This window comes from Falco cherrug, chromosome 2, assembly GCF_023634085.1.
Source record: "Falco cherrug isolate bFalChe1 chromosome 2, bFalChe1.pri, whole genome shotgun sequence".
NCBI classification, from domain to species: domain Eukaryota; kingdom Metazoa; phylum Chordata; class Aves; order Falconiformes; family Falconidae; genus Falco; species Falco cherrug.
In genome coordinates, this window is record NC_073698.1 from 11,996,886 (window position 1) to 12,023,072 (window position 26,187).

The 26,187-nt window shown below is 36.9% G+C and overlaps 1 protein-coding gene across 1 annotated transcript in view; it reads left to right on the plus strand.

Moving 5' to 3' along the window:
- The window catches only part of DEUP1 (deuterosome assembly protein 1), a 62,224-nt gene that overhangs the window by 13,587 nt on the left and 22,450 nt on the right, over positions 1-26,187 (plus strand). Inside the window, exons 2-7 of the mRNA XM_055701664.1 lie at positions 5,189-5,253; positions 12,724-12,895; positions 14,216-14,311; positions 19,581-19,715; positions 22,653-22,766; positions 25,215-25,427. Of these exons, the coding sequence (XP_055557639.1) occupies positions 5,189-5,253; positions 12,724-12,895; positions 14,216-14,311; positions 19,581-19,715; positions 22,653-22,766; positions 25,215-25,427 (795 nt within the window). The remainder of the gene's footprint in view (positions 1-5,188; positions 5,254-12,723; positions 12,896-14,215; positions 14,312-19,580; positions 19,716-22,652; positions 22,767-25,214; positions 25,428-26,187) is intronic.

Here is a 26,187-nt window from a genome sequence, read left to right on the forward strand (position 1 = left end):
ACACGTCTTGTGTGATGAGACTCACTTTCCATGGTCATCTTCAAAACAGGAACATCTGTGGCATGTATGCTGTTGATGGCACGATACCTGTCAGTAACGTGTTGCAACGCAACATAAAAGAGAAAAAGCAGAAAATAAATTCAAAGTTGCAGATATTAAGAGATCAACACTTCTCTTTACACTGCTTCTTCCAGTTTTTCTACTGGAGCTGTTAATCTCACCTTGGTGCATGTATCCCAGGACCAGACTGAGCAAGGCACATGCTGTTGGGAAGGTATAGAACGTTATAACCCCTGCATCATTACTTGGCTTTCCCTATACTCTCTTGCTACCAGCTAGCTGTGACAGTGAAATGAAATAGAATAGGAATAGGAATACAATAGAATAGAAATGAGTAGAAATGAATAGAACAGAATAGATTTACGTTGGAAGGGACCTGCAACAATCATCTAAACCAACTGCCCAACCAATTCAGGGCTGACCAAAAGTTAAAGGATGTTGTTAGAGGTATTGTTCAAATGCCTCTTAAACACTGACAGGCTTGGAGCATCAACCACCTCTCTTGGAAGTCTGTTCCAGTGTTTGACCATACCCTTGGTAAAGAAATGCTTCTGAATGCCTAGTCTAAACCTCCCCTGGTGCAGCTTTGAACCATTCCCACACAACCTGTCAGTGGATACCGGGGAGAAGATCTCAGCACATCCCTCTCCTCTTCCCCTCCTCAGGGAGCTGCAGAGAGCAATGAGGTCACCCCTCAGCCTCCTTCTCTCCAAACTAGACAAGCCCAAAGTCCTTAGCCACGCCTCACAGGACGTGCCTTCTAGCTCTTTCACCAGCGCTGTTGCCCCCCTCTGGATGCATTCAAGCACCTTCACACCCTTCTTAAATTCTGAGGCCCAGAACTGCCCACAGTGCTCAAGGTGAGGCCACACCAACGCTGAATGCAGTGGGACAATCACCCCTTTTGACAGGCTGGTTGCACTGTGTTCGATGCGCCCCAGGACACGATTTGCCCTCTGGGCTACCAGGGCACGCTGCTGGCTTGTACGGGGCCGGCTGTCGCCCAGTACCCCCAGAGCCCTTTCTGCAGGGCTGCTCTCCAGCCGCTCCTCTCCCAGTCTATACTTGTGCCCATCATTACTCCATCCTAGGTGCAGGATCCAGCATTTTGACTTGTTCAGTTTCATCCCATTAATCATAGCCCAATGGTCCTATCTATCTAGAATCCCTTGCAAGGCATCTTCCTAGCTAATTCTCCTTGTTTTTATACAAACATCAGTGTTGTACCTTGCCTTATTTGACATTCGGTCACACCCTGTTGTGTACCTGCCCTGATCTACCCCCTTTTTTTCTGCAGAAATATGCTTATAGCTTTCCATTAATTTTAATCTATAAGCTGATTTGAAAGTAGTTTCTTTTTTTATTCTTCTGGCAGTCATAATTTGTATAAGCATTTTCTCTAAAGGCAACAAGTAAAAGTTTTGCATCTCATAAAACAACCTCTAGTCAAAAGATGATGTGGATGAGCAAAAGCAGAGAGAAAATGTCAACAATTTTATATGGGATTTTTTTAATACAGTGAATGAGTTATTTAAAGGTACACGAGGGAGTTAAAAACACAACTCTGGCTAATGGCAGTGGAATTGTCCTTCTAAAAAGCTTTGAAAATGTTGATATGTAATTTTAAAATTATTTTTCTGTACTTTTTTAACTTGTCCCCCTGAAATTCTATTTGGGCATGACAGATGGAAGTTAAACTTCTGAATAAGTGATTACTACTGAGACAGGATGAGACAGGGAGGAAATTAAAATATATGCGCTAGGAATATGGCTGAAAAGTTCACTTCAGTTGCTGCAGATGAACACATGGGAATTTACTAGCAGTTACATGAAAAATTATTACTAGTACATAATACTTTATATCATCTGAAATTTAAATATTTAAAATAAATCACCCTAAATTTCAGTATTTAAAAAAAATAATCTTAAAACACTATTTAAATTAGAAGAAATTATATTTGAAACATTTCAGGTATCAAAAGTCAAATATTTCAGTGTCATTTCTTCACATTAATTCTATTACAGTAAGTAAATAATGAAAAAAAAAGTGTAATTACAGCAGCATAACGAAGAAAATGTTTTCAGGCCTCTGAGTGCAGCAACAGGTTCTTCAGCATCCTCCCCTATTCCCTAAGGGTTTGGCTGCCTGTCCTCAAGGCTGGCTCTGACATGGTGCAGCCATAACCTGGGGTCAAGGCTGCTACAAGATGTAGATGCTGTGAGATGCTGTGCTGGGGGCCTGTGCCCTCAGCTCAGGAGCATCATTTCAGCTCAGGGCTGTGCAATGCTCGGCACCACACCTCGCTGCTCCTAATTGTGCCGACTTGCCTTTTGGAGGAGTCACCTCAGATCTGCCCATCACCACAGGCTGGCCCGGCCATCCCCTGGCTGTGGCAGGCCCTGGTCAGTGTCCCTGTCCCCAGTCTGCCCTTCTGGCTGGGTGCTGCGGGACTGTGCTGTGCTGAGGAGAGCACTGCCCGACACCCCACCATTACTCTCATCTCTGGGCTCACCTGCCCTCACCCAGCTGCTGCTGCCTGACCAAGAAAGCTCCTGGGATATTCCCCAAATGAAATACAGCCTTGAAAAAAGCATAAAGCAAAACTAAACCCCATTTTAGTAATCTTTAAGAAAACTACAAGGCAAATTGTCAGTTATTTTCTACAGTGCGTAAGCAAACTTTATCAGGAACTTTCCTGAAACACTGCATATAATTTTATTTTAATCTTCCATTTAATTTTTTTTTTCAGAATTCATATCTTGAAACAGTTCTGCTGACATGAAAACCTTTGCACAGTAGGTAGGAACCAAATGAAATAGATTATTCCTTGGAACTGATATTAAAAATGCAGTTCACGTGGCTAATTCAAGTCAACAGTCCAAGCAAAACAAACCAAAAGCTCAAAATTTAGCGTACATAAATAGACCAGGAGCTTCCAAAAACACTCCATGCAATTTCAGCATCATAAATACAAAGTGAATTGTACTGTCCCGGTAGAAAAATTCCCTGGTGTTTGAAGAGATCTATAAACACTACCTAAGTTTGGAAGTGCAAATTATTACAGTAAAAAGTTGAACTCGTGTGGTTCTTTGAAGTGTTTTGCTGCCGACTAAGACAGTAAAGTCCACAAAAATGTGAAGAGGAAGGAGTGTCAGCCAAACCCAGGTCGTTCACACAATAATCTGAAAACCAGTTGAAACCATTTTTCAAAGGCATAGGGCCTTGTTACTGTCCCTGCACCAGTGTCACCTCAGGAGACTGGTCCCTGTGGAGCCGGTGCCCCTGCAGCAGTGTCACCTCAGGTGCCTGGCCCTTGTTAGAGCCACGCTGCCCCTGCAGCAGTGTCACGTTCAGCCTTTTCATTACCTAGTAACAAGAGTATTTTAAAGAAAAAAGAAAAAAGAGAAATTATTAAAAAAAAAAAGAAGAAGAAAAGAAAAAACCACCCTGCCTACTGATTCCTTAGATCATGTTAAAGCAAGAGTACGTGCTTTTTACCCGGGTGACATTTCCTGAGGAGAAATCCTCGCCAGCTCCCTTCAGGCCCCCGGGCAGCTAGCGCAGGGACGCAGCGCCCCGCCAGACACGAGGGACAGGGCGCCGCTCCCGCCCTGCCGGCCCCCTCTCGCTCCCCCCTCCCCCGCCCCGGCAGGCGCCCCCGCTGCCCTGCCCCAGCCCCGCCGCCCGCGCCTCAGCCCTCCGGCAGCTCCGCGCCGCCCCCGCCAGCGCCCAGCCCGTGTCCGCCCCTCGGGCCGCCGCCCGGCCTCGCCCCCTGCCCCACCGCCCCGGTGGCCGGTCCCACCCCACTCCCCCGCCTTCCCGCCTCGCCCTGCCGCCCTTCGGCGTTACCGCGGCGACCGGATAAGCCGCCCGGCGCTGTCCACAACGGCCGCGGGGAGCGGCGGACCGGGGCGGTGGCGGGCGGGAGCTGGGGCGGGATGGGGGAGGGGGGGGGAGCGGGCTGCGGAGCTCACGCCGCGGCCGTGGCTACTTCGGGTGCGAAAGGAGCGGCGGGGGGAGCACGGCAGGTAACGGGAGGGGAGGGGGCGGCCGCGGCACCGCCGCGGGGGGGCGAGGGGCGCCGGGGCCGTCCCGCTCTCCTCAGGTGCTCGGCGTAGGCAAGGCCTGCATGTGTCCCCTCAGGTGCCGGCTGGTCCTGTGACTGTCACCTCAGGTGCCTGGGCCTTGTTACTGCCCCTGCGGCAGTGTCACCTCAGGTGCCTGGTCCCTGTGGAGCCGGTGCCCCTGCGGCAGTGTCACCTCAGGTGCCTGGTCCTTGTTAGAGCCACACTGCCCCTGCAGCAGTGTCACCTCAGGTGCCTGGTCCCTGTGGAGCCGGTGCCCCTGCAGCAGTGTCACCTCAGGTGCCTGGTCCCTGTGGAGCTAAGGCTGCAGTGCCCTGTGGCAGTGTCCACACATCTGTATATACAGGTACCCATGCCCCTGACAGCCTTGCTGCTCCCTGCCATGAGGAACTGGGGCTGTTTCATGCCTCTCTGTCACCCATAATGTGGCTGGTTCCCATTCTTGCATGCAGCCAGGCTTGCCCCACATCCTTGCGTCCTGCTGGACCCACAGAACCAGACTGGTCCCAGCAACAGTCTTGTTATGATCTTTCTGCTGATGTACTTGAAGGCCGTGTGTCTCAGCACCGTATCTGCTAAGCAACGGAGTAAATAGTCAATAGGAGTCCAAAAAACTCTGTTTGAAAGCAATTATAGCCCGGGTATAGGTTAATTAGGGTGTGTGAAGGTATGAGAAATGGTTGATGAATGTAGCCACAGATCTATGACAAATTTAGGTTTATATGTTTTAGAGTGTCTTGTCAAATCATTGACATCACACAACAGGAAATGATCCATAACAAACTTCCTCATGGAAATCCAGGGCTACCCTCAGGCCAGCACCACCTCTATCTATCTCAGTGCTGCACCAGGTGTGGGAGCTGCTGACACCAAGTTGAGCTTACTTGAGATGTTTTTGCCTTGCCCATTCCAGCCTGTAATTAGAACTACATTTCTTTGCAGTGGGAGAATCCCAGAAATGGAAAGGAAAGCATAGAACTATCCAGTATGCACTACCTGGCTGTGTAAATGCACACATTTAAGATTGCTGTTGTTTCAACAGGTTAAAACAACAATCAGTAATATGGAGGAGGACTTAGAAGTGTTTCAGGAGCAAGCTGTCACCAAGTAAGTAATGACTTACTGTCTGGGAGTTGAATATAGAATGGAATTGAATTACAGGGGTTTATTAAAAATGTGAAACAATATTAATGATTTTAGAAGCAAACGTGATTCTCAGTTTCTTCTGCTTTCTATACAAACTGGAGAAGTTACTGATAATTAAGACAACACATCACTGTTTTAGCTAATAATCTACTGACTGTTTCTTTTAGTTATTTAATTTTTTTAAATCTTAATACCTGAACAAGAGGGGGGAAAATGAAAGCTATGTGGGGTTACATTAAGATGTTAAGAAATGTTATTTTGAACTGTTGTAAAAAATAGTTGAAGTTGCTAGGCTACAGCAGTATAAACTTACATTTCACAGCTCTTAAAGCATTCAAAAATCTTAAAAACGAAGCTATTAATTGCTAAAGCCCTAGTCTTATTTTGCACAGGTAATAACCGCAATTGTTCTTCCCAAGTATTAAGTGCATTTTCATCACAACACAATCATCTTTTTTTGACAGAATCCAAGTTTTGTTCTTTTGATGTTAATCTAAAAAGTATTAGTACAGCACAAAATCTTTCTAAAGAAGTGTAAACATGGATGAGATTTTCTGTAGGACCTGATCCCATCTAGCCTGTTCAAGGAACACAGCGATATAAAAAGTACTTCTCCATATAACGAGCTAAATAGAATATTTATCTATCATAATTTGCAAATAAACTTGCTACCTATTTTTCATATAAAACAGTTTCTTCTATCATTATTACCAAGAAGCTGTCCAAGGTAATATTATGCATATTAAGTGTAAAATTTCTTTAAAATAACAGAAACACAAATATTCTATCACACCTTATTCTGGCCCAAGAAAGTTTTAATAGGATTTGAAAGTGTGCTCTGTTGTACTGAAGAATAATGTGTGCACTTTTCATGACAAAAATTGCTGCAGTAAAATATTGTATTCTGAACAATGTGGCCCTTTTTTTGGCTTTGAGGGGCATTTTTTAAATTACTGATCTGATTGGTAAATATCGTCATATAAAAACTTGAATGTTTAAAAAAAGCTAAATAATGCTATTCTTTGGACATTTTTAACAAATCAGAAGTCTGTTTCAAGAGTTCAGATTCTGCCTTACCTTTGTTGTAATTGACATACATGAAATTTCAGTTCTTTGCAGATGAATCTAGAGAGTGATTTGTCCCGTCATAAACTGGGTATTCTTGGTAGCTATTTATTTCCATTAACTATACAAAGAATCTGAAAGAGTAGTTTAGAATACACATTCAATAATAGGAGACATTCGTTTCAGCCTGTGCTGACAGTATTCCAGAGATAATGCAGACAGCTTTAAGATTTGGGAAGATGGCTGAATAATAGTGGTGTAAATCATGACAATTACATCCCAGCTGCAAGAACTCATAAATCATAAATTGTTAAATAAATTAGTTGTGGTTCATACAATGGAACTTTGGGGTAGAAGATTCCAATGGACTGTTTATCACAACTGATTTATATATTTCCTGTATTTAAAGTAAATTTTAAGAAGATAAAATGAATAAATATCAGCTCTAGAAGCTGGGTTAAGGACCAAAAACTAATTAATGTAAGACGGAAACCTTTAACATTGTTCTGCATAGGTTTTGCTTGTGTTTGCATAAATACTGTCATACATATTTTCCTGTTTGTCAGCAAACCTGAGTAATAAGGGAAGAAGGCATGAGGTAGAGACTGACAGTATGAACCAAATGTTTTTTTAATTGTCAGTTTCTAAATTACAACTTTGTTCTAAGGTATATGGACAATAATATTCTTTCTATGTCTATTATGAAACAATCAGAAAAATACGGATCTGTGCCCAACTCTAAAGCAAAAGACAGATAAATAGAGCTAGAAAGCTCTAACTAGTACAAAAATCATTTGTGATAAAGGCCTGGAGTTGGTAAAAATTATTATCCATCTTGGCTTGTCTAAATTCGGAAACATCTAGACTTTACATGAAGATAAATAGTTATTAATGACAGCAGAATATGAATCATCTCTATTTTCACCAATATGGAGATAGAATAAGAGTAAGAGCTTGCCCACAACACTTAAAAAATGAGATACCTTTAAGTATTTTGAGCTGTTTCAAAGTAAATGCAACCAAAGAAAAAAAAAAGCTGCCACTTGCTTAAGTACAAGTCATTACTTCTATGTATGAAGAATCCATTCGATGTACATATCCAACAAGGTGGGAATGCTGAATGCATATAGGTAAAAAAACATATGCATACTTCTTTGCTGTATGGGAAGACTTGTTCTTTGTGTGTTTGTTTACCTGATGGCATCTTAAACAAAAGATACCAAAGTTTTCCATATCCAGTAAACAAAATAAATTGTCATGATTGTGATACAATATGATTTGCCATATTCTGAGGGGGATAGTTAGAACTCTTCAAAACACTGAATGGACTAAAATAATAGTAACAGCAGCTAGTAGTACCTCTATGTTAGCAGGTGGGGGGCAACTGCCAAATACATCTTTATGCAGATCTGTTTGTAATACCACAGCCATGATCCAGAGTAGTTCTGGTAGTAGAACAGCAGCAGTAATCTACAGTGTCAGTCTTTCCTTTTTCAGCTGTAGGGGTACCTAGAGGATCTAGGTAAGGAATTAGCAAAGATGAAGATAGACTGAGAAGTTATTTCAGAAGGGATTTTTCCTTCAGCAGCTCCCTTTTATATATTGGTGGTTCGAAACGTGCAAAACTGTAGAGAGAAGATTTTCTAGCAACAGCTGCGGAACTTGCCTTGTGTAGGATGGTCTGAAAGAGACAGGTGAAACTTAAGAGGTAATGGTACCAGCCATGGTGGATCTGAAAGGGGGCCCTAATGATCCAGACTAGAGGTTGCATTTGCACTTGCAAAACACTATTTAGATGATCCTTGTGACATGCAAAAAAGAAAGTACCTATTTCTGAAGGCTGAAACCAGATAGCTGAGTCATTGCTGGTGGTTCACCAATGTGTTGCCATCTGACATCACATGAGGCTGTAAGGGCATAGGTCCTTATACCAGTGTTAAAGAAAAAGTAGTCCTGATGCAGTATTGCTTCATCTTCTGTTTTTAAAAACCCATTTCATATTGAACCAAGAGGGAATCAAAGTTTACTGCATCATTAATGCTCTTTTGAGATAAGCTTGAGGCACTTGGGAGGAGGGTATTTTTGTTTTGTACTTACTTGCTTGCACTTTATTTATTATTATTCTGTGTCTCATATTAAACTTTAAAATGGCATTTCTACCAGTTTTAACATTAAAAAGACATTAAAATTTGTGTGTATTTAAAAAGCCTTTCCAAGCTTAACATTGATAATGTTGAAGTTTCAAGGATTTGTTGATATAAAAGTTTTAAAGAATTTTACCTTAAAAAATCACGTTGAGTTTTAATTATATTGTAAATGTAACAAATTTGCTCCAATTTCCTGTAATAATTATCAAAACAAGGGTTATGCACCATTTAAGCACCAAAGAAAGATATTCTATAAACACATACCTGTGTTACAGTACTCTTTTTAGTGTAGTGCAGTCAGAAGTTGAGCATACAGCGTATGAAATGCAGAGTATGTGGGACCAGCATGACTCACAGAACAACCTACGGACAACTTCAGTATGTCTGCATGGGCACTGGGAGGGCAGACATCTGGAGAGCTGCCTGAACAGCTGGGATGTGAAAGATTACTAGAAAAGAAAGGAAGCATTTTCATGCTAGCATTCACACAAGACTGTGATATTAACTACCAGGAGTAAAAGCATTTGCTTAAGTGAAGGCTTGGTTTGCACAGTCATTTACAGTAAAGGAGCATGTTAGCTAGCTTACTGTTGTTCAGCGAAGTGCTGGCAGCACTCTCCACAGTTGAAGGTTCACTGGCAATAGGGATGTTACCTCTGAGCACATGGCTGTGTGTTTTGTTAAGAGCAGTTCTGCTAAAGTAGAGCTCCTAATTGCTTGGTACATTCTTGGTTGCAATGTCCCCCCAAAAACATATGCCAAAATGTAATGACACAAAATGACATTCTGTGCTAATTTGGGGTACTGAAATCCTCTCCAACACATCCTAGGATGGAGTGGTTACAGGCGTACTGCTGTGCTTTTGTAGGTTCCTGCTACATTATTCAGATACTGTATCAACTTCTGTCGCTGTGTGACTGTCTCTTTGGCAATTATTTATAAAATAATAGCTATGCTCATTTTAAGGAAATAGCTATGCTCATTTTAACGAACTGTCATGCCATAGAGATACTAGAATGACTGCTAACTGATTAGCGATCATAGAGGCACTTTATGTGCAGACAGAGGTGTATACTATCAGCAATCAAGAGAACACATAGCTTTTAATTTATTTAAAATTAAAGAACCAATTAAATTATAGCCAGTGGCTATCACTTTTACTTTTAGGGAAAGTGTCAGTGAGATAAATAATACTATTAAAAGGAAAATGGAGCATGTCATAACTCAAAACCAAGTCACAGCATTCTTGAATTATTTTGAAGTGAAGAAACTTGTTTATCAGAAGGCTAAATTTATTATAATGAAAAGTAATAGATCACAATGCTGGTTTTGCATTAGTTTAGGTAATAGGAAGGATAGTTAACAAATTTATGAAAGAATAAAATTGCTGGGTTTATCGACAGGAAGTTCAATACAGTCTTCTAATCAAAATTAAAAAAAAAGAAAAAGACACTTGAAAATTCTGCAATAGTATGAGGAAACGGAAATTAAATGCAGATTAAACTTCAGTTGTACAATGAGTAGTCACTATGACAGATACAAAAAGTGAAAAGAAATTAAGTATACCACTAACAACTTACTAACAGTATAACTCGTTGAGATAAGGGAGAGTTGACAGTGGAGACATTGGTTTTATTTGTACCTTCATTTAGATATTACAATTATTGGACACACTGATCTCCAAATTGTTGCAGAGGGAAAAGTGCAGGAATTTTCACAATAACCAGATCATATTATTGAAAAGAGTGATTTGAAGACTGTAAATGAGATTTTTAAGTTTTTTATGGCCAAGATATGGTTGCAATGACGAAAAAGATGACATATTTCAGTACATTCCAATATGTGATAAAAGTATGTTTTCTAAAGAAAGTAATAAAGCTATATATTAGGGTATTTTATAAATAGAATCTCTTGTTTAGAAAAAACGTAAAGCAATTAAAACCAGAACAGCTAACAAGAAAAGTATTAGAAAAATTCTAAAACTGAAGTGGAAAAGAAGTTGAAAAGCTTATCAACAGTTAACTCATGTGAGCACAGGATATGCATATAACAGATGCCACTAAAAAAAATGGTGCAGAAAGTAAATGTTTACAGAGAGTGAAATGAAAGAGATGCTACTTCTCGCAAGTTTAAAAATTTAACACATTATTCCACTGGATAAAAACAGTCAATGAAAGGTTTTCTTTCACTCCAGTGAGATACATGCCCCTTTTCATACTTCGTATAAAAATATCTACATCCAACATTCTATGAGCTCTGACCATACTAAAAATGCTTAGAAGATACGGTATTTTCAAAAAATAAATGAATTTGATTAAAGAAAATATTTCAATAAATGACATGAAGCAAGCATTACACAGTGGTAAGTCTGCTAAAGGCTTTTATCAAAATACTGTCTGCACTAATTCTGATCCAGTATCTCAATTTAAGTAAACTCAGATTAAATTGGAGTCTTTAATGACTGACAAATAACAGATTTTTTTGTGATGTGTAATTAATGACAGTGATAGAAAAGTCTCTTTTTTCCATATGACTCAATGAAAATTAAGTTTTATTGAAAATTTATGGGCTCATATACATAGTTAAGCAATTTGTCCAATAGCTACATTTTCTTTGTAACAGTCTAAAAGCAGCTTTGGATTCACCTGTATTTTATGGGGAGGAATTAGACAGGAGCATATACTCTCCTTTATGTTTTTCCCAAACTCTAGAATCCTAGGTTAAATGGATAAGAAGCAGTAAGTCAGGAAAACATAATGTTCAGGAACATTTCAGTAAACAGTTTTATTTAATTATGACATAAATTTTTTTCTAACAGGATGTTTTACTGAAAGTTTAATAGGTTCATGAGTTCTAGAAAGATTCTGACTTTTAAATAAATCATTGCAAATCTGAAATGCCAGCTGTAAATTTACAGATTGAGAGAAGCTAGCATAAAATGAATTCATAAAACAATTGAGGTTAACAGGGCAATATATTCTCCAAAACACTTCAGGAAAAAAAGCCATCATATACCCTAGAAGGGCTGTATTATTTTGATGTGAAATAGTAATTTCCACAAATAAAAGGTTTTTGAGTGTAGAAGGAGTAATGAAATTTCTTGCATAGAATGTATCCAGAGCCATTTTTTTCTATAATCTATATCTTTCTTAGTTCAAATTTTTATATTCATCATCAAATATAAAGTTGGAATGGATGTGGAATGAAGAAATCGCCATACTAAAGTTCAGATACTCTGTATATATCTGCTAAATGGTATATGTCAGCTGATTTAAACATTGTTTGACACTGTCCAGACAAAATTTCCTTTTTTTCAATTAGTATACTGCTCCTATATAAGGGGCAGTATAACAAGGCAACCAAGAGAGCAACTTTGACTGCTTTCAGTTTTTGATGGCCCTTCTAATATACCAAAATTAACCATCTATCATTATGTTCTTACTTAGGACACATAATATTCCTAAAGCAACACTGTAAAACATTGTTTATTACTGACAATGAAGTTGTAGTGTAAGACATGTATTCCAAATTTAACCTCAGAAGTTTGGGAAAAAATCTAATGTTTATGTTGCAGGTACTGTACAAATCTTTATGAAATCCACCACACAATCCCCCCAAAACAAGTTCTTTTTCAAAATGTACTCACCTCTGTGTTTCCTAGTAGAATAAAAACTTATAAGTTGCCTTTTTATTTAAGTTCATTTTCCACAAACAGAAGGGGAAAACAGAGTGTAAAAGTTGAATTAGCAATTAAGAATTGTGGCTCACTTTCAAGCCAGCTGTTTAAGAACTTTCTCCAACAAACTGCTTCCATCGTTATGTGCCCATAGTGGGAAGTCCTGTGCCCATATGCAATTTAATACTCAGCTTCTCCTACTTCTGTCCATAGAGGTTTGGGCCTGGATACCTTCAACTCAATTTGTGCTCATTTGATAGTTCATCCCTGGAAGAGTAAGAGGATATCAAACATCATGTAAGCTAGGCAAATAGTCTAGAATATGCTAAATACTCTGATTTTGACTTCAGGCAAACTTAAGATAGTGAGATTCCACCTACATTTGAAGGCATCATTTAGCTTTTCCATTTCTTTCTTTCTGATGGTGAAAAATGGTTATTTCCATCAAAATTAAATATTAACAATGTAAATATTCTTTTTTGATCCCTTATTGTTTTTTTTAAAAAAATTGAAAATATAAATCTCTTCTTTTTATGTTATTAGAGCTTCTCCGTATGAAGCTGAAATTCAGGAATTAGTGCATCAAATTGATATCATGGTAAATAGCAAGAAAGTGGAATGGGAAAGGAAGATGAAAGCTTTAGAAGCAAAGATGGATATCTGCGATCAAGAATTAGCAAGTGCCCAAAGCAAACTGCATCAAAAAGGTCAAGAGGTATTTAAAAATATCACGTTCTGTAAAGAAAGTATTTATTCTGGCAGTTAGTTAATAGTATGCTTTAAATGCTCTGTAAGGAGACCTGTTCGTTCTGTCATGTACAAACACCAAACACCTTTTGAAGGTCACTAATTGTCCTTAGTGTTTTGTTTTAAAGTGTGCTTCTGTTCTGAAAAGTGATTGTAAAAATGTCATTGAAAGTCTCGTATTTCTTCTATTTCCTTAAAGCCTAAATATTCTCAGTTTAGCTATAAAAAGATAATTTTATTTTTTAAATGCCAATACATCTAGTTTAATCAGAAATTTTAAATGGAAATGTACAGTTCAAAGAATTTCACATAATTATATCTTTGTAATTCCTGCTTATACCTGATTTTTATCATTTTATATGATATGCTGTCTTTGTGTGATAATTCCATTATTAGTAGTGAAGATTTGAATTGTATTACCACTCTAGACTTGCTTATCACACTGAAAGCCCCAGCGTACTTGATGTTGTCCATACTTCACAGTCTTGTCTGCTGAATATTCATTCAGAAACATTAGTAAATTCTAGCACAGCGTTCAGTCCTAGTTCAAGATGTGAAGTTAGGTGTTTACACATGGGCATGCTTGTGTGAGCTAGGTGTCTAAACTGCCAGTGAGAATTTTGAAAAAGAGCAATTAGAAACTTGCTTTTAGTCGTTGCAGCCAGAGGAGCCAAGAGAATGATTCAGCTAGCCAATCCTTAAAGCATCAATTCATTTGCCTGTACAGAGAAATATTTTAGCATATTCTACCTAGCTTCCAGCTGCCCCTCCAGAAAAACATCAGTGTCATGTATGCTCTTTGTTATATTTCTCAGATCCCTGTGAAACTCAGATAATTCAAGATACCTCAAATGACACTGTACTTAGGGAGCTGAAATAAGTCTGCAGTCTCCTGCTAATTTGTACATAAGTAGCTGAAAGTCATATATATTGTTATATAAGCCATTCAAGTGAAATTTTCACAATGTGGCACAGCAGTTCATTTATATACTTGGGTCAGAAAAGCTTTCATTAAATGGCCTTTCAAGATGGACTCTTACAGCATTATCATTAAATCATAACATAAGCGTACTATGAGATTTTTTTGGTATAAAATCCCTAACTTAATGTTGAAACAATCTGGGTTTGTGGTATCCTGTTTTATTATTAAGTTACTGAATGAATATGTATTTTTAATATTTATCTTTAAATAATGGTCTTCTTTCAAAGTTTCAAATTACTATTACAAAAATGACATATTTTGGATAGCTTCAGAAAAAGTAAAATTCAATGCTTGTTCTAACTATAGGTGGGACTACTTCAACAGAAACTGGAAGACTTACAGAAAACTAAATATGAAATGGCTCAGAAGTATGAAACTCAGCTTCAAGCACTGAAATCTCAAGTAAGAAAAATGTCGGGTTTAGTGTTTTATGATTCCAGTATAAAGAGCTTATACATGCCTAATAGTATAGATGTACCTTTATGGATTTGGGAAAGATGAATCATATCATACAAATGATGGTGACTACAGCTTCCTACCAGGCTCTATTATCATTTCTGTACTGCCATGTCCAAACTCTTTGGATGGTTTTTGATGTGATTGTGACATCTGTTAATAAGACAGATACTTGATTTCCTGACTTTAGACTAATAAACTAAAAGCTTGGTAAATAAGTGAAATAGATAATTAGATTCATGCTGGTAAGACTCTGATGCAGATGAGGAATTTTAAGACTTAAACTGTTATCACCATGGCTTTACAATAAGTTTTTCTGGTTTCAGTTTGCCTGATTAGCAGGGATTATTAAGGTGGTCTGATAGCTTTCCATAAGTGAACATATTATCAAAACTAGAGTAACCTGTATTATTGATACTGGGAATTTGGTTTGGCTTTATTTATTTTAGAGTGTGCTTGCAGCCCAGAAAGCCAGCCGTATCCTGGGCTGCCTAAAAAGAAGCATGGCCAGCCGGTAGAAGGAGGCAATTCTCCCTTTCTGCTCTGCTCTGCTGAGACCCCACCTGGAGTACTGCACCCAGCTCTGGGGTCCCCAGTACAAGAAAGACATGGACCTGTTGGAGCAGGTCCAGAGAAGGGCCATGAAAATGGTCATAGGTTGGAGCACCTCTCCTGTGAGGACAGGCTGAGAGAGTTGGGGTTGTTCAGCCTGTGGAAGAAAAGGCTCCCAGGAGACCTTATAGCAGCCTTTCAGTATTTAAAGGGGGCTTATGAGAAAGATGGAGAGAGATTTTTTACCAGGGCCTGTAGTAACAGGAGGGGCAAAGGTTTTAAACTGAAAACCAGTAGATTTAGATTGTACATAAGGAATAATACTTTTTTCCATGGGGGTGGTGATAGACTGGCACAGGTCGCCCAGAGAAGCTGTGGATGTCCCATTCCTGGAAGTGTTCCAAGGCCAGGCTGGATGGGGCTTTGAGCAACCTGGTCTAGTGGGAGGTGTTCCTGCCCGTGGCAGGAGTGTTGAAGGAGGATGATCTTTAAAGGTTCCTTCCAACCCAAACCATTCTATGATTCTATGATTCTATTTGCCTGTGTTTGTGTTGTGCTTGTATTTTTGTTGCTTCATTATTTCCCACTTCAATCGTGACTCTTAATTCTTAGCGAACTTCAGTCTATTCTGTTTCTCTGATTTTAACAAGTTAACATACACAATTCAACTGGTTTTCCTACTATTCTACTGTTTCCTTCACTCGATTTTCCTACCAGAGATTTAGTGTTACAATTTCAAATTTCCACTCATCACAGTTATACTAAAGTCATCTTGGATTGCTAGATTGGATATCATTATTTTCATTTAGAGGTGGTTACACTTACCACCCAAATCCATCAAATGAACAAATTTATAACTTATTTTTAAGGTTATGTTGTGTTTAGTTTATTTTTTCTTTTATATGTGAAAAATGATATGTAATTAACACTTTTAATCATTTGAGAAAGTAGCTAGAAACAAAAACTTTTTTATAATTTACACAAATTACAGAAAAAGAAACATCATTTTGGCATGATTACTGAGAAAATAAATATCATACAATGAAAAACAGTGTAACTTTTTATGTATAAGTTGTAAGGTATTTTTAGCAGAGCAGAACTAGCGCCCAAAATATAGCAGACTTCTCTTTTCTCATCTTTTTTCACAATTGCTGCAATATTTTTCGCATCTTAATTTTTTTTATCACATGCTGAAAATGACTGGTTTTATGTTACATGTTGTTGCTAAGATCTTCACTGAAACTGAACTTTCTGAAATTGAAACTCCAGACCATTTTTCATAGATTTTGATTCTGAAGTTGTTAGTTACCCTGCAAGTCCTTTCAAACACAGTATGTTTTTTCTTTGTGGTTGTTTTTTTTTAAAGAATCTGACACTTCCTACAAGCTGTCTCCCTGTAAACCTGGCTATACTTCTTGTCAAGATTCTCCTTTACAGTTGCCACTCAGACTACCTAACCTTTCTTTGAGTTTCCTGATTGTTTCTTCTTTTATGTTTATGCAAGACGTTTGGACTTCTAGCTCTTAAGAATATACATCACTTTCCCAGTCTTTGTCTCCAAACACTTCCTTCACTCTCAGTCATCCTTTTTATTTTACCAAAGGTTCCAGCACTGATGCTATTTGCATTTTATTTTCCAATTCTCATTCATCTTCTTTCACCAAACCATATTTCTTCATGAAATATCCATCCAGTACACACTGATGAAAGAAGTAAACTGGTAAATGCTTAAGTTAGGAGGCCTGCCTAGATATTCTATGTGATAAACAGATTTGCCATCAGAACAATTCCAAGCACCTACGCTAGACAATAAGACTATCCCACCCTGCTCCCCTACCTTTTTCCACTTCTCCTTATTGAGTTTCTTTCTTAAGTTACCATACTGCAGTCTTTACAACAGAAAGACTTCAATTTACCCAATTCTCAGCTGCACAAACTCATATCTGAAATATAGAGCTTCCCTGACAGTATTAATCTTTGCCTTATCTCCTTTGTCTCCCTTCTTTTGGTTCTTACCCTCACTTGAAAGTTATACTTCCTTCTGCACTGTACCTTAAGAGCTACAATTTAGTTTTGCACAAATGGTGTGTTACTATTTACCAGTAGCATTGTATCTTTCTCTGCAGAGTTATTCTTAAAATCCCTCCCAGTTTTTGTTCCTTCCTAATCTTGGTAGAAATAGAAAGGATCAATTTTTCTAACTCTCAGAATGTTAGGCTATTCAGAACAAATTTCTCTCTAATATATTGCTTCTGTGGTCCTCAGTGCTATTTACCCTTGCCAATGATGAAAGTCGCTGTTCAATGAGCAACATTCCCACTGAATTGATTGCGTGCCGGTTGAATGCAGTAGAACCTGTATTCTTCTTGTATTGGGCAAATGATTCCTGATAGGTAACCTGAAACCCTTAGGCCACACTGCTGCACTCATTCAAATGTACAACATTTTGTCATAATTAAACAGCAAAACTTTAGGGGTTCATTCAACTTCATTATTTTTTTCCTTTCTTTTTTCCTATTTAAATGTTTAGTAGTTATTCTCATTTTGAAAATGACAGAATCCATTCTTGCTCAAAGCACTTTGGTAATGATTTGCCTCACTCTGACATTTAAAAGCTAGATGGCTATGTCAGAGCTACCTCTGGCTCCCTTTAGAATCAACAGAGGGAAATGGACACCCCTAGAATATAATTCATGTCAGTGTATGATGAGAATTTAAGATAGCTGAAATGACTAAGCATTTGAAGGCAGCCTTTTCTAATGCAAAGTAACTCAGGCTTGGATGTCTAACTTTCAGAAATCTAAACTTAGATGTATTCTACCCCAGAACTCACTAAAATGCCAAATGCATCATCTTTTTAAATACTTACTCAACAAGCAAATAGAACAACAAAGTTTTGTTCTAGTTCCAGTCATGATAACATCCAGACTATAATCTGTCTGAAATATCCTACTTTCATTAAATAATTCTAATATTTAAACTAAATTTTCTCATTTTGGCCATTCTGTTCCATTTTAAACTGATTCACTGAAGTGTTGGATCCTATGTTTCCTAGCCTTTTTAGCATGAACAGTCTAATACCTGTCTTCATCTGAGTTTGCTCTTCCCAGGCAATTCACATATGCCATAATATATTCAAGAGCAACACTCCTGTTATTTGAAAAATTATATCTTTCTTCCAAAGACAATGAGTTCCATGTTGTTTGAGTGTGAAAACAATGACCTGTTTTAAATATTTTATCTTAACTCTGGCAAGGTCCATTTCAAATGTAGGCAGCTTCTCTGCAAGGGTTTTGATTTTGTTTTGAAGATGAAATCTCAGCTTTGTAAGTCCAGGTCACAGGATTTCTGTTCAGAAATTCCAAGTTGGTCAAATCTATCCCTGTATGTCACCATTTCATGAAACTTTCTTGTCTAGGGCAATCTATCTTCTGGTCATGTTTTCAATTCTTTTTTGGTGTTCTATATTATGAGTTCTCAAAATCATCTCAGATGTCTCTGTGAAGTTTCCAGATTCTTTTTTAACTCCACTTCCTATTCCATATCTTTTCTGGACTTCTTTGGCCATCTTTGTTATCTGCAGAGACCTCAATCGCTCATTCCATGTTGGTTCAATAGGATTCCATTCCTTCTCCAATTACTTCCTTGGAACTATTTTTTTTTTCCAGACAGTAGTTCACTTGAGCAGTTAACAAAAATATAAGATTTATGGATTTTGTTTGGTTAGACAAAGAACTTTATGTTATAGTCAGAAATTTTTAAGTCATATATACCTGAATGTAAAGAAACAAACCAAGAGACATGATAGTTGTAAGCTTCTGTTCTGCTCAACGTTCTTTACAAAGTTCTTTCCCTCAGCTTCCCTCAAGACCATATTTTTAGGATTTCCTTTGACAATATCCTTGGGTTCTTTCTTTCTTTCTTTTCTTTTTTTTTTTTTTGAAACCAGATGTACATAGCTGTACCAGACAATGTCAGTTTGCTGCATCAAACCTCTTAATGGCCACTAGCCCCTTTCCTTGTGTAGTATAGCTAACTGTTGTTCAGATTGGCCATTTTTCTGAAGAGACTGTTTTCTTCTGGAAAGGCTGGTACTTCTGCTAGTACCTTCCCTTCTCTGACTTTGACTCCTAAGTCACACTTTCATGGTAAGATCAATAGGCAGAACAGTATTTAGTGTCTAATTCTCATAGACACTTTTTGGTACTTAAGGTTTTCAGAAGAATGCAATCATTACACACCTGATGTTTCAATAATTTTCATGATAGAAAAGAAATATGCAAGATTAAAATGCATTAATGATAATCTTTCATTCTGGCTAGTGAAGCACCCTTTAAAAATGTCAACACAAGATGGCAGTAAACAAGTATAGAACATTTCATATAAACATTGTAGAGGAAATGACACTATGGGTAGCAGTGCCATAAAGAACTTCAGCAGAATTAAGTAGCTGTCAAATGAACCCATTTGAACAGTTAGTTAACATTTGTATGAAAGCTTAGTCTTGATTATCTCTAATAAAATTACTTTATTAATTTATTCTTTGTTACATTAATTATTTAGAATGCTGAAGCTGCAGTTGGCAATTGTAGTCTAAAGAAAAGTTTGTCCACATGGTCATCTTTGATAAATTCTGCATATTCAACTCTGCTTTCCTTTTTAGTTTTCAGAGTTGACACATAGTTATGAAAAGCTACAGTCGTATCAGTTAAAAGAAAAAACAGTTGAAATTAGAGAAAAATATGAAGAAAGTCTAGAGACACCATCTGAACTGAGCAATTTCTGTAAGAAATTTGAGGTAAGAATGCTTTGTTATTATATTCTAATTTTAATATTCTTTTAGAACTAATTTGTTTTACAGTTGTAAACTATAATTCCATGATAATTCTACAAAAATCATATAATTTTCTTGCTCTGGCAAGAAAAGGTGCATAGTTTAATGTTCAGGTTTTTCTTTTATCCAAGTTTTATTAGGGTGTTTATAGTTTGGTGAGTTAATATAGATAATTTTCTTCATAAGAGTAACTGTAAATAGATTTTACTTTTTTCCTGATTAATATATGTATACTGGATAATATAATCTCTAGAGGCATGAGACCTTTTACATATGCAGGATACTATCACATAATACCTACTATTAATTCAAGTTTTATAGACCTCAGGGCAATTTTGACCATGTAGGACTAGATAGAAAAAGATTATAGGACTGGAAAATTGCTTGTTACACACATATGTTGCCAGCACCCATGTGCCTGAGGGAAGCTGCAACCTTGACCTCAGTGCCTAGTTTCCCTAGGCCTAGGTAATGCATGAGGAAGGATTAAGCTCTTAAAAATAAATTCCACAGAATCCAGCATACTGAGGGGAGGACTAGATAATATGAGACATTGAGGAGGATTCAGTCATATTCCCTATCCCTCTGGGCACAGAATGGATTTTAGCTGAATTATTCCTGGATACAGGAAGATACTGATTTCTAATCATAAGTTCCAGCCTTGACTTCTCAGAGTTAGATGTTGCTTTATGATCTGTGGAATAATCAAATATTTATTGGGCCAGCAGGAGGGTTAGCCAGCACAGAGAACTAGCATAGAGAATGTGCCTCCAAGTGGTGGCTTCTCCCCAGATATTCTTCTGGCTATATGCCTGTTGCAAAAACTGATATCCAGTCTCATTTCTTAGAACTGAGTGATATAATCTCTAGCTGTGCTAATTTTTGCTCCTTCTTTTTTACTTATTCCATAAATTTGCTGGTATCCTGTGCAAAGTGAAACAACTTCAAAAGGAAAAATTCAAAAGCCTGTTGAAAAATAATGTTTGTTAGGTAGAAAATGAACATGGGAAGATTATGGTTCAGATTCTGTCTGGAAGGAAGATTATTAAACTGAGTCTTCCACATATGGGGAGAACAGTCTAACCACTATTCTGATGAAGCATTGAGGGATCACAAAAAAAATTCATTTTCTCTGGCCTTCCTTTCTGAAGAGCGTGATCACATGGTGTGTGCTTTGAGTATTTACTAAACAGGGTCCTGTAGGGAGATGTCACTTGAAAGTGTGAGCTAGTTGCCTAGCTGCTAAGCATTGTGAAGGCTTACAGGTTTATGGTGTAGATTTTATGTAGATTTATGATGTAGATGATTTAGACACTTTGAGAACTTTACAATCAGAACGTTAATGCCTGGTACATTTTAAGTACTTTCAGGATCTTTATTTTGGACTTGCCTATCTTCTGTATTAACTTCTGCAACCTTCAGGTGACTGTACCTATGTAACCGGACACATCCTAGGCACATCCTAACTCTGCATAATGTTGCTGTCTTTTCCACATGGAAGAGTCCTTACCATCAGAAAAGCTCCTATGCTTTGGACTGCAGCGTAGCTGCCAACATCTGCTACTACAAGAATAATAAATGGGTTATATATCTATCGTTGACTAACTATATCACTACTGTGAAACTGTCTGATCCAGCCAATTTGAGAATAACCTTATTCAAAATTAAAATGTGAAAATAATGTAACACAATGCTATAATTTGATTAATTATGCAGTATGAAAAATGAGTGCTTAGAATATATTCAGCAAATTCTAGTATTCAGGAAATAATTACTGTATTGAAAATCTAAGCTCAGCAGCACTTTAGTAAGGCCTTGAACCTGCAGTCCTCATTAAGTAGTCTGAAAATCCATTTGTATCACATTTTGTAAAATGGGAAGATGTTTATTGGTTTAAAATGCCAAAGCAGATATTAGGAAAGCTGTAAGAGAAGATTTGTATTAATCTATGTTGGAAAGCATTCAATTTTATTTCAGTAGCACATAAAAGCTTATTTTTTAAAATTTGGGGAATATACCATTTTAGGATAATTATAAAAAATCATTTAACTGTTGGAACCAACATTTTGATTGTGAAAAAGGAAATTCTCATAACAGCTTATAAGTGTTACAGTTTTCACTGTATAAAACAGTATTCTGTTACTTTGCTAACTCTTCAAACTAAAAGAGCGAGAGCTCTAGTAACTGGAGTCCTACTTGTTTTCAAGGATACTGCCTTTAAGGTCTAGTTGTGAACATATAAGCTCTGGTATGATTTAAGAGCAAATTCAAATACACTATAAATGGAAATACAAAATCAGTATTAGATAAATCTAATGTGACAGAATTTGTTAGGCAAGTTTGTTTTTTTTTTAAACTAGGTGAACTCAGAACCAGAAGTAGAAATTGTAAAGAGAGCAGGAAGTAAAATTTGTTCACAGTAGCTGCTGTCCCATTTGTTAAAAAAAAAAAAAGGGGAGGGGGGAAAAAACCACTCAAAAAATTCTTCTGAATATTAAGGATTTGATTCCCTGCTGATTACTCTACTTGACACTGATATAGCTTTAAATTTACAGGAACTATCCTCCTATAAGATCATTGTTTTATAGTCATAACTCTAAAATCTACAGCAATGGAAGTGATTCAAAATATTTTATCATTTTTATTCAGTGAGTATGTTTACCACCCATTTTTTCAGATAAACAGCCCTTAAGACTGGACTTTTTCTGGTGGAGATGACTGCATGGCTGATTTATATAACTGTTCTTTTTTTCTTCTTCCCCAAATTATGGAAAGATTATGTATTAATTAAAGAATGAAATTTTTCTTAGAACTATACAAATTTAAAAGTTATTTAGATTAAGGATTTTTATATAAAGTTATTTTCCCTGTGTTTACTAGCTTTGTTTTGCTGTCTTTCAGGAATTTAAGGCAAAATCAAGAGAATGGGATAAGAAGGGGACAATCTGCCAAAATCATCTCATTTATTTAGATGGTCAACAAAAATTACTGTCCGAGAAATGTCATTTATTTCAGGTAAAATGCCTGTCTTCCTGCTTTAGGAAGAAAATGAGCTGTTAGCTCAGCTGCAGCTGATTAACTTAATTTTAAAAATCTGAACACCACTAAACTTATAGTGAATCTGACAATACATCGATATTGTAGTGAACACATTGTTTTTTAGGTAAGGCAAACACATACTGAAAGATCTAGTGATACATACAGTTATTTTTATTTTAATATTTTTCTAATGAAAATGAGAAAATAAGTATCATGATGAACATTACAATACATCTGATAAAAAAACCTGCAAAAAGCACTGCTCCTTTTTACTGTTTAAGTATACTCTGGAGATACTTTTATCATCTATGCTATTTACTAATATGCAATTAATCATGATGACAATTTATTGAAAAGTATCTTTCCAAATAAGTGGTACATCATTACTATGTTGACTCAAATATAGTTTCCTCAAATATAAGATATCACTCATCTTTTTGAAGATCATAAATATACATTAATATAATCTACGCAGAAAAATTAATTTCTATGTGCACTCCATAATCACACTTGAAGTTATTTGTTGGATCACTTATTCCTTTTTTATCATATTTTTCAGCTTTCAAGTTACCATTCAGTCTTTAGTTGACTTTGTGATTCTTTTTCACTTGTCAATTTGCTTATTATTTTTTTTATATATAGCCTATTGATCTAGGATTTTTTAAATTTTTTTAATTCCTTCCAATCCAGAACAAAACATTGATTTAATGATGTCTTGATGACCTGTCCTGCTCAAAAAAAAAAAAAAAAAAAAAAAGAAGATAACTTAAAAATTAACTGGGCTAGAATACAGCTAGAAAATGAAGTAAGGTGAAGCCAGTTACGTTGCTGACTGGTAATCCCCTTTTCCACTGTTACTAAGCTCACAGGATCTTAATCTAGTAAAAGACTCTTAACAATGCCTATGAGACTCTTTACCCGTATCCAGAGTTTCCAATGATGATTGTTAAGTTTTGGGTTTAGATGCTTGAAGCATTATATTGCAACTATTGAACTTCCATACAAAGGTGTTAAAAAACCCAAAGCTTTGACTAGATGAAACTACTGACTGATGCATGTTGATCATACAGTTAGACAAGTCAAAATAGAGTACTCAAGGTGATCATTCACCTTTTTCTGTTGAGGCTTTCACTGCCATCAATGAACTTCCTTTGAAGACAATTTTCTTCACAACTGTAACATCACACTGACTAATTTACTAAATAGCAGTCTGATGGACTATTACCCCTTAACTGTTTCAAAAGCATTAACTGGTCCTGTGTCTTTGTCTCAAATTCCTCTTTTGTGAGATCTTTGATTTCCAGCTGGAGTCTTGCACTATATTTTTGACAGGTTGCTTTAACATTTTGGTATGTGAAACTCCATAACTTAGATGTCAAAGGGACCTTAATTTGTTATCTATGGAAACGAAACTTATCTGCAGATTTCTTTTAGCTTCTTATTTGATATGCAGCCAGTGGTCAGTTCTACTTAGGTGTTCAGCCAACACAAATTCTAGGAACACAGTCAATGACATCAAAAGCCATCTCAAGCATGCGTTTTTGCAGCCCTTGTCAATGAAATATGGTATTTGTAACCCTTTTTATTTTTAATATACATTTTCTTGCTCAACTTGATCTCTGCACATGATAGATGTTTTCCAGGTTATATTTTGTTGTCGTTTTTCAGCTAATTCTCAATGTTGTGAAAGATTACTGCTGCTTGTTAATCTCCCAGTAGAGGGATCCATGTTGATAGGTTTTTGAACAGCAAAACCAGTTACTATAGTAATTATGTTTCTTCATGATGCTTGTGAATTCACAAATACTGGCAATACCAATCTTCTGAAGTTTTCATTTTAGATTTTAATTAGTACAAGAAACTGAATAGATTATGGAACTGCAGAATGTTCAAAAGATTCTTCCCCAAGTTTAAGGATAATGATATCAAAGTACAGTTCCTGTAGTAACTGAGCTCTTTATACAGGAACTACGTAATGCTGGCCTTCTAGTCAAAGGTTAGTATCTTCCCTGAGGCACACACACACACAACTCCTACTGAGTTCGATGAATCAAAGAACATTTCTCTCAAATTGTTTTGTATAGGTAACTGCTTTGAGTAGGTCATCATAATCATCTTTCTCATATTTGAGGCTAATTAACAATAAGTGCTAGGGAAATACACAGCAGAGGAGAAACATCCTTGAAAAAATTCTGTGTCCTTGAAAGTTTCTGAAGCATTTTTTATGGAGGGCAGGAATATGAGGCTTAAAAAACCCGAAATATCCTTTAGAGAAGTAATGCAAACTATTCCAGTTGTGCCATTTTTTCTAAGCAAATCCTGGTGTAGATGGAAATAGCTTTAGGATTTTAGGAGTAATGGTTTGGTCCTAGCAATTTACAAGTAATTATTGAATTTCACTTAAAAGATTTTCTTGTTTTATAGAAGCAGACCCAGAATTACCAATTCCAAATAAGCAATAAGAAACAAAACCAAGAAGAGGTGATTACTTATGGCCATCCCAACAGTGAAAAGGATGAGCTGATTATTGAAAACCTAAAGGCAACTGTGAATGAAATGGCAATAAACAAGAATAAACTGGAAGAGGAAAATCTGAAACTCCGAGAGGTTCTAAAAATGTACCAAAACCAGTTCCAGGTAGTAATAGTTGGGGTTCTTTTCATGACAACTGTGGAATTAATGTTGGATAATTAATTACTTAGGAGTATACTTCAAAAAGCTTTACTGAGAAGCCAATCTAAAAGATATGTACATCAGGTATACTCTTTGCAAGAACACAGAACGAGCTGTGAGCAGTACAATTTTTTGAGTAACACTTAAAGAGAAAACATAAATGTTTGATATGCAGTAGTAACTTTTGTTCTTGTCTGTTTATCTAGGGTATTACAACTTTCCTGTATCTGTAGCATCGACAAGAACTTAGCCTAGTTCACTTGGTTCCTTGTATATAAATTACTTCTATGAGGTCTCCTTATCTGATTTACAGCTTGTGTACTGTGCCATATAGCTAGTAAATAATTATAAAGAAAAGTGTATGGTATCCTTTATTATTATTGAAAGAAGATTTTGCAGTCAATTAATTTTGAAGTCGCCAACCAAGTGAAGAACCATCAGGTTTTATCTTATCCCTAGTTTTCCGGTTTTCAGCATAGCACTGATCTATGAAGACAACCATTTAGGCCTCTTCTTTTGGTCAAGATATATGAGTTCTGACAAGATTGAGATAATACAAGGTCTTTACAGCCTTTTTTATTAGCTATTTTTGAAACGGATCTGGAATGAGATTCTTGTTGCTTTTTTATATATATATAACATATACAAATTAGTATATTTTCTTATGTATGTAAGCACTTCAAGGTTCAGTAATATATTGAGTGGCCTATAGTAACTTCAGCTT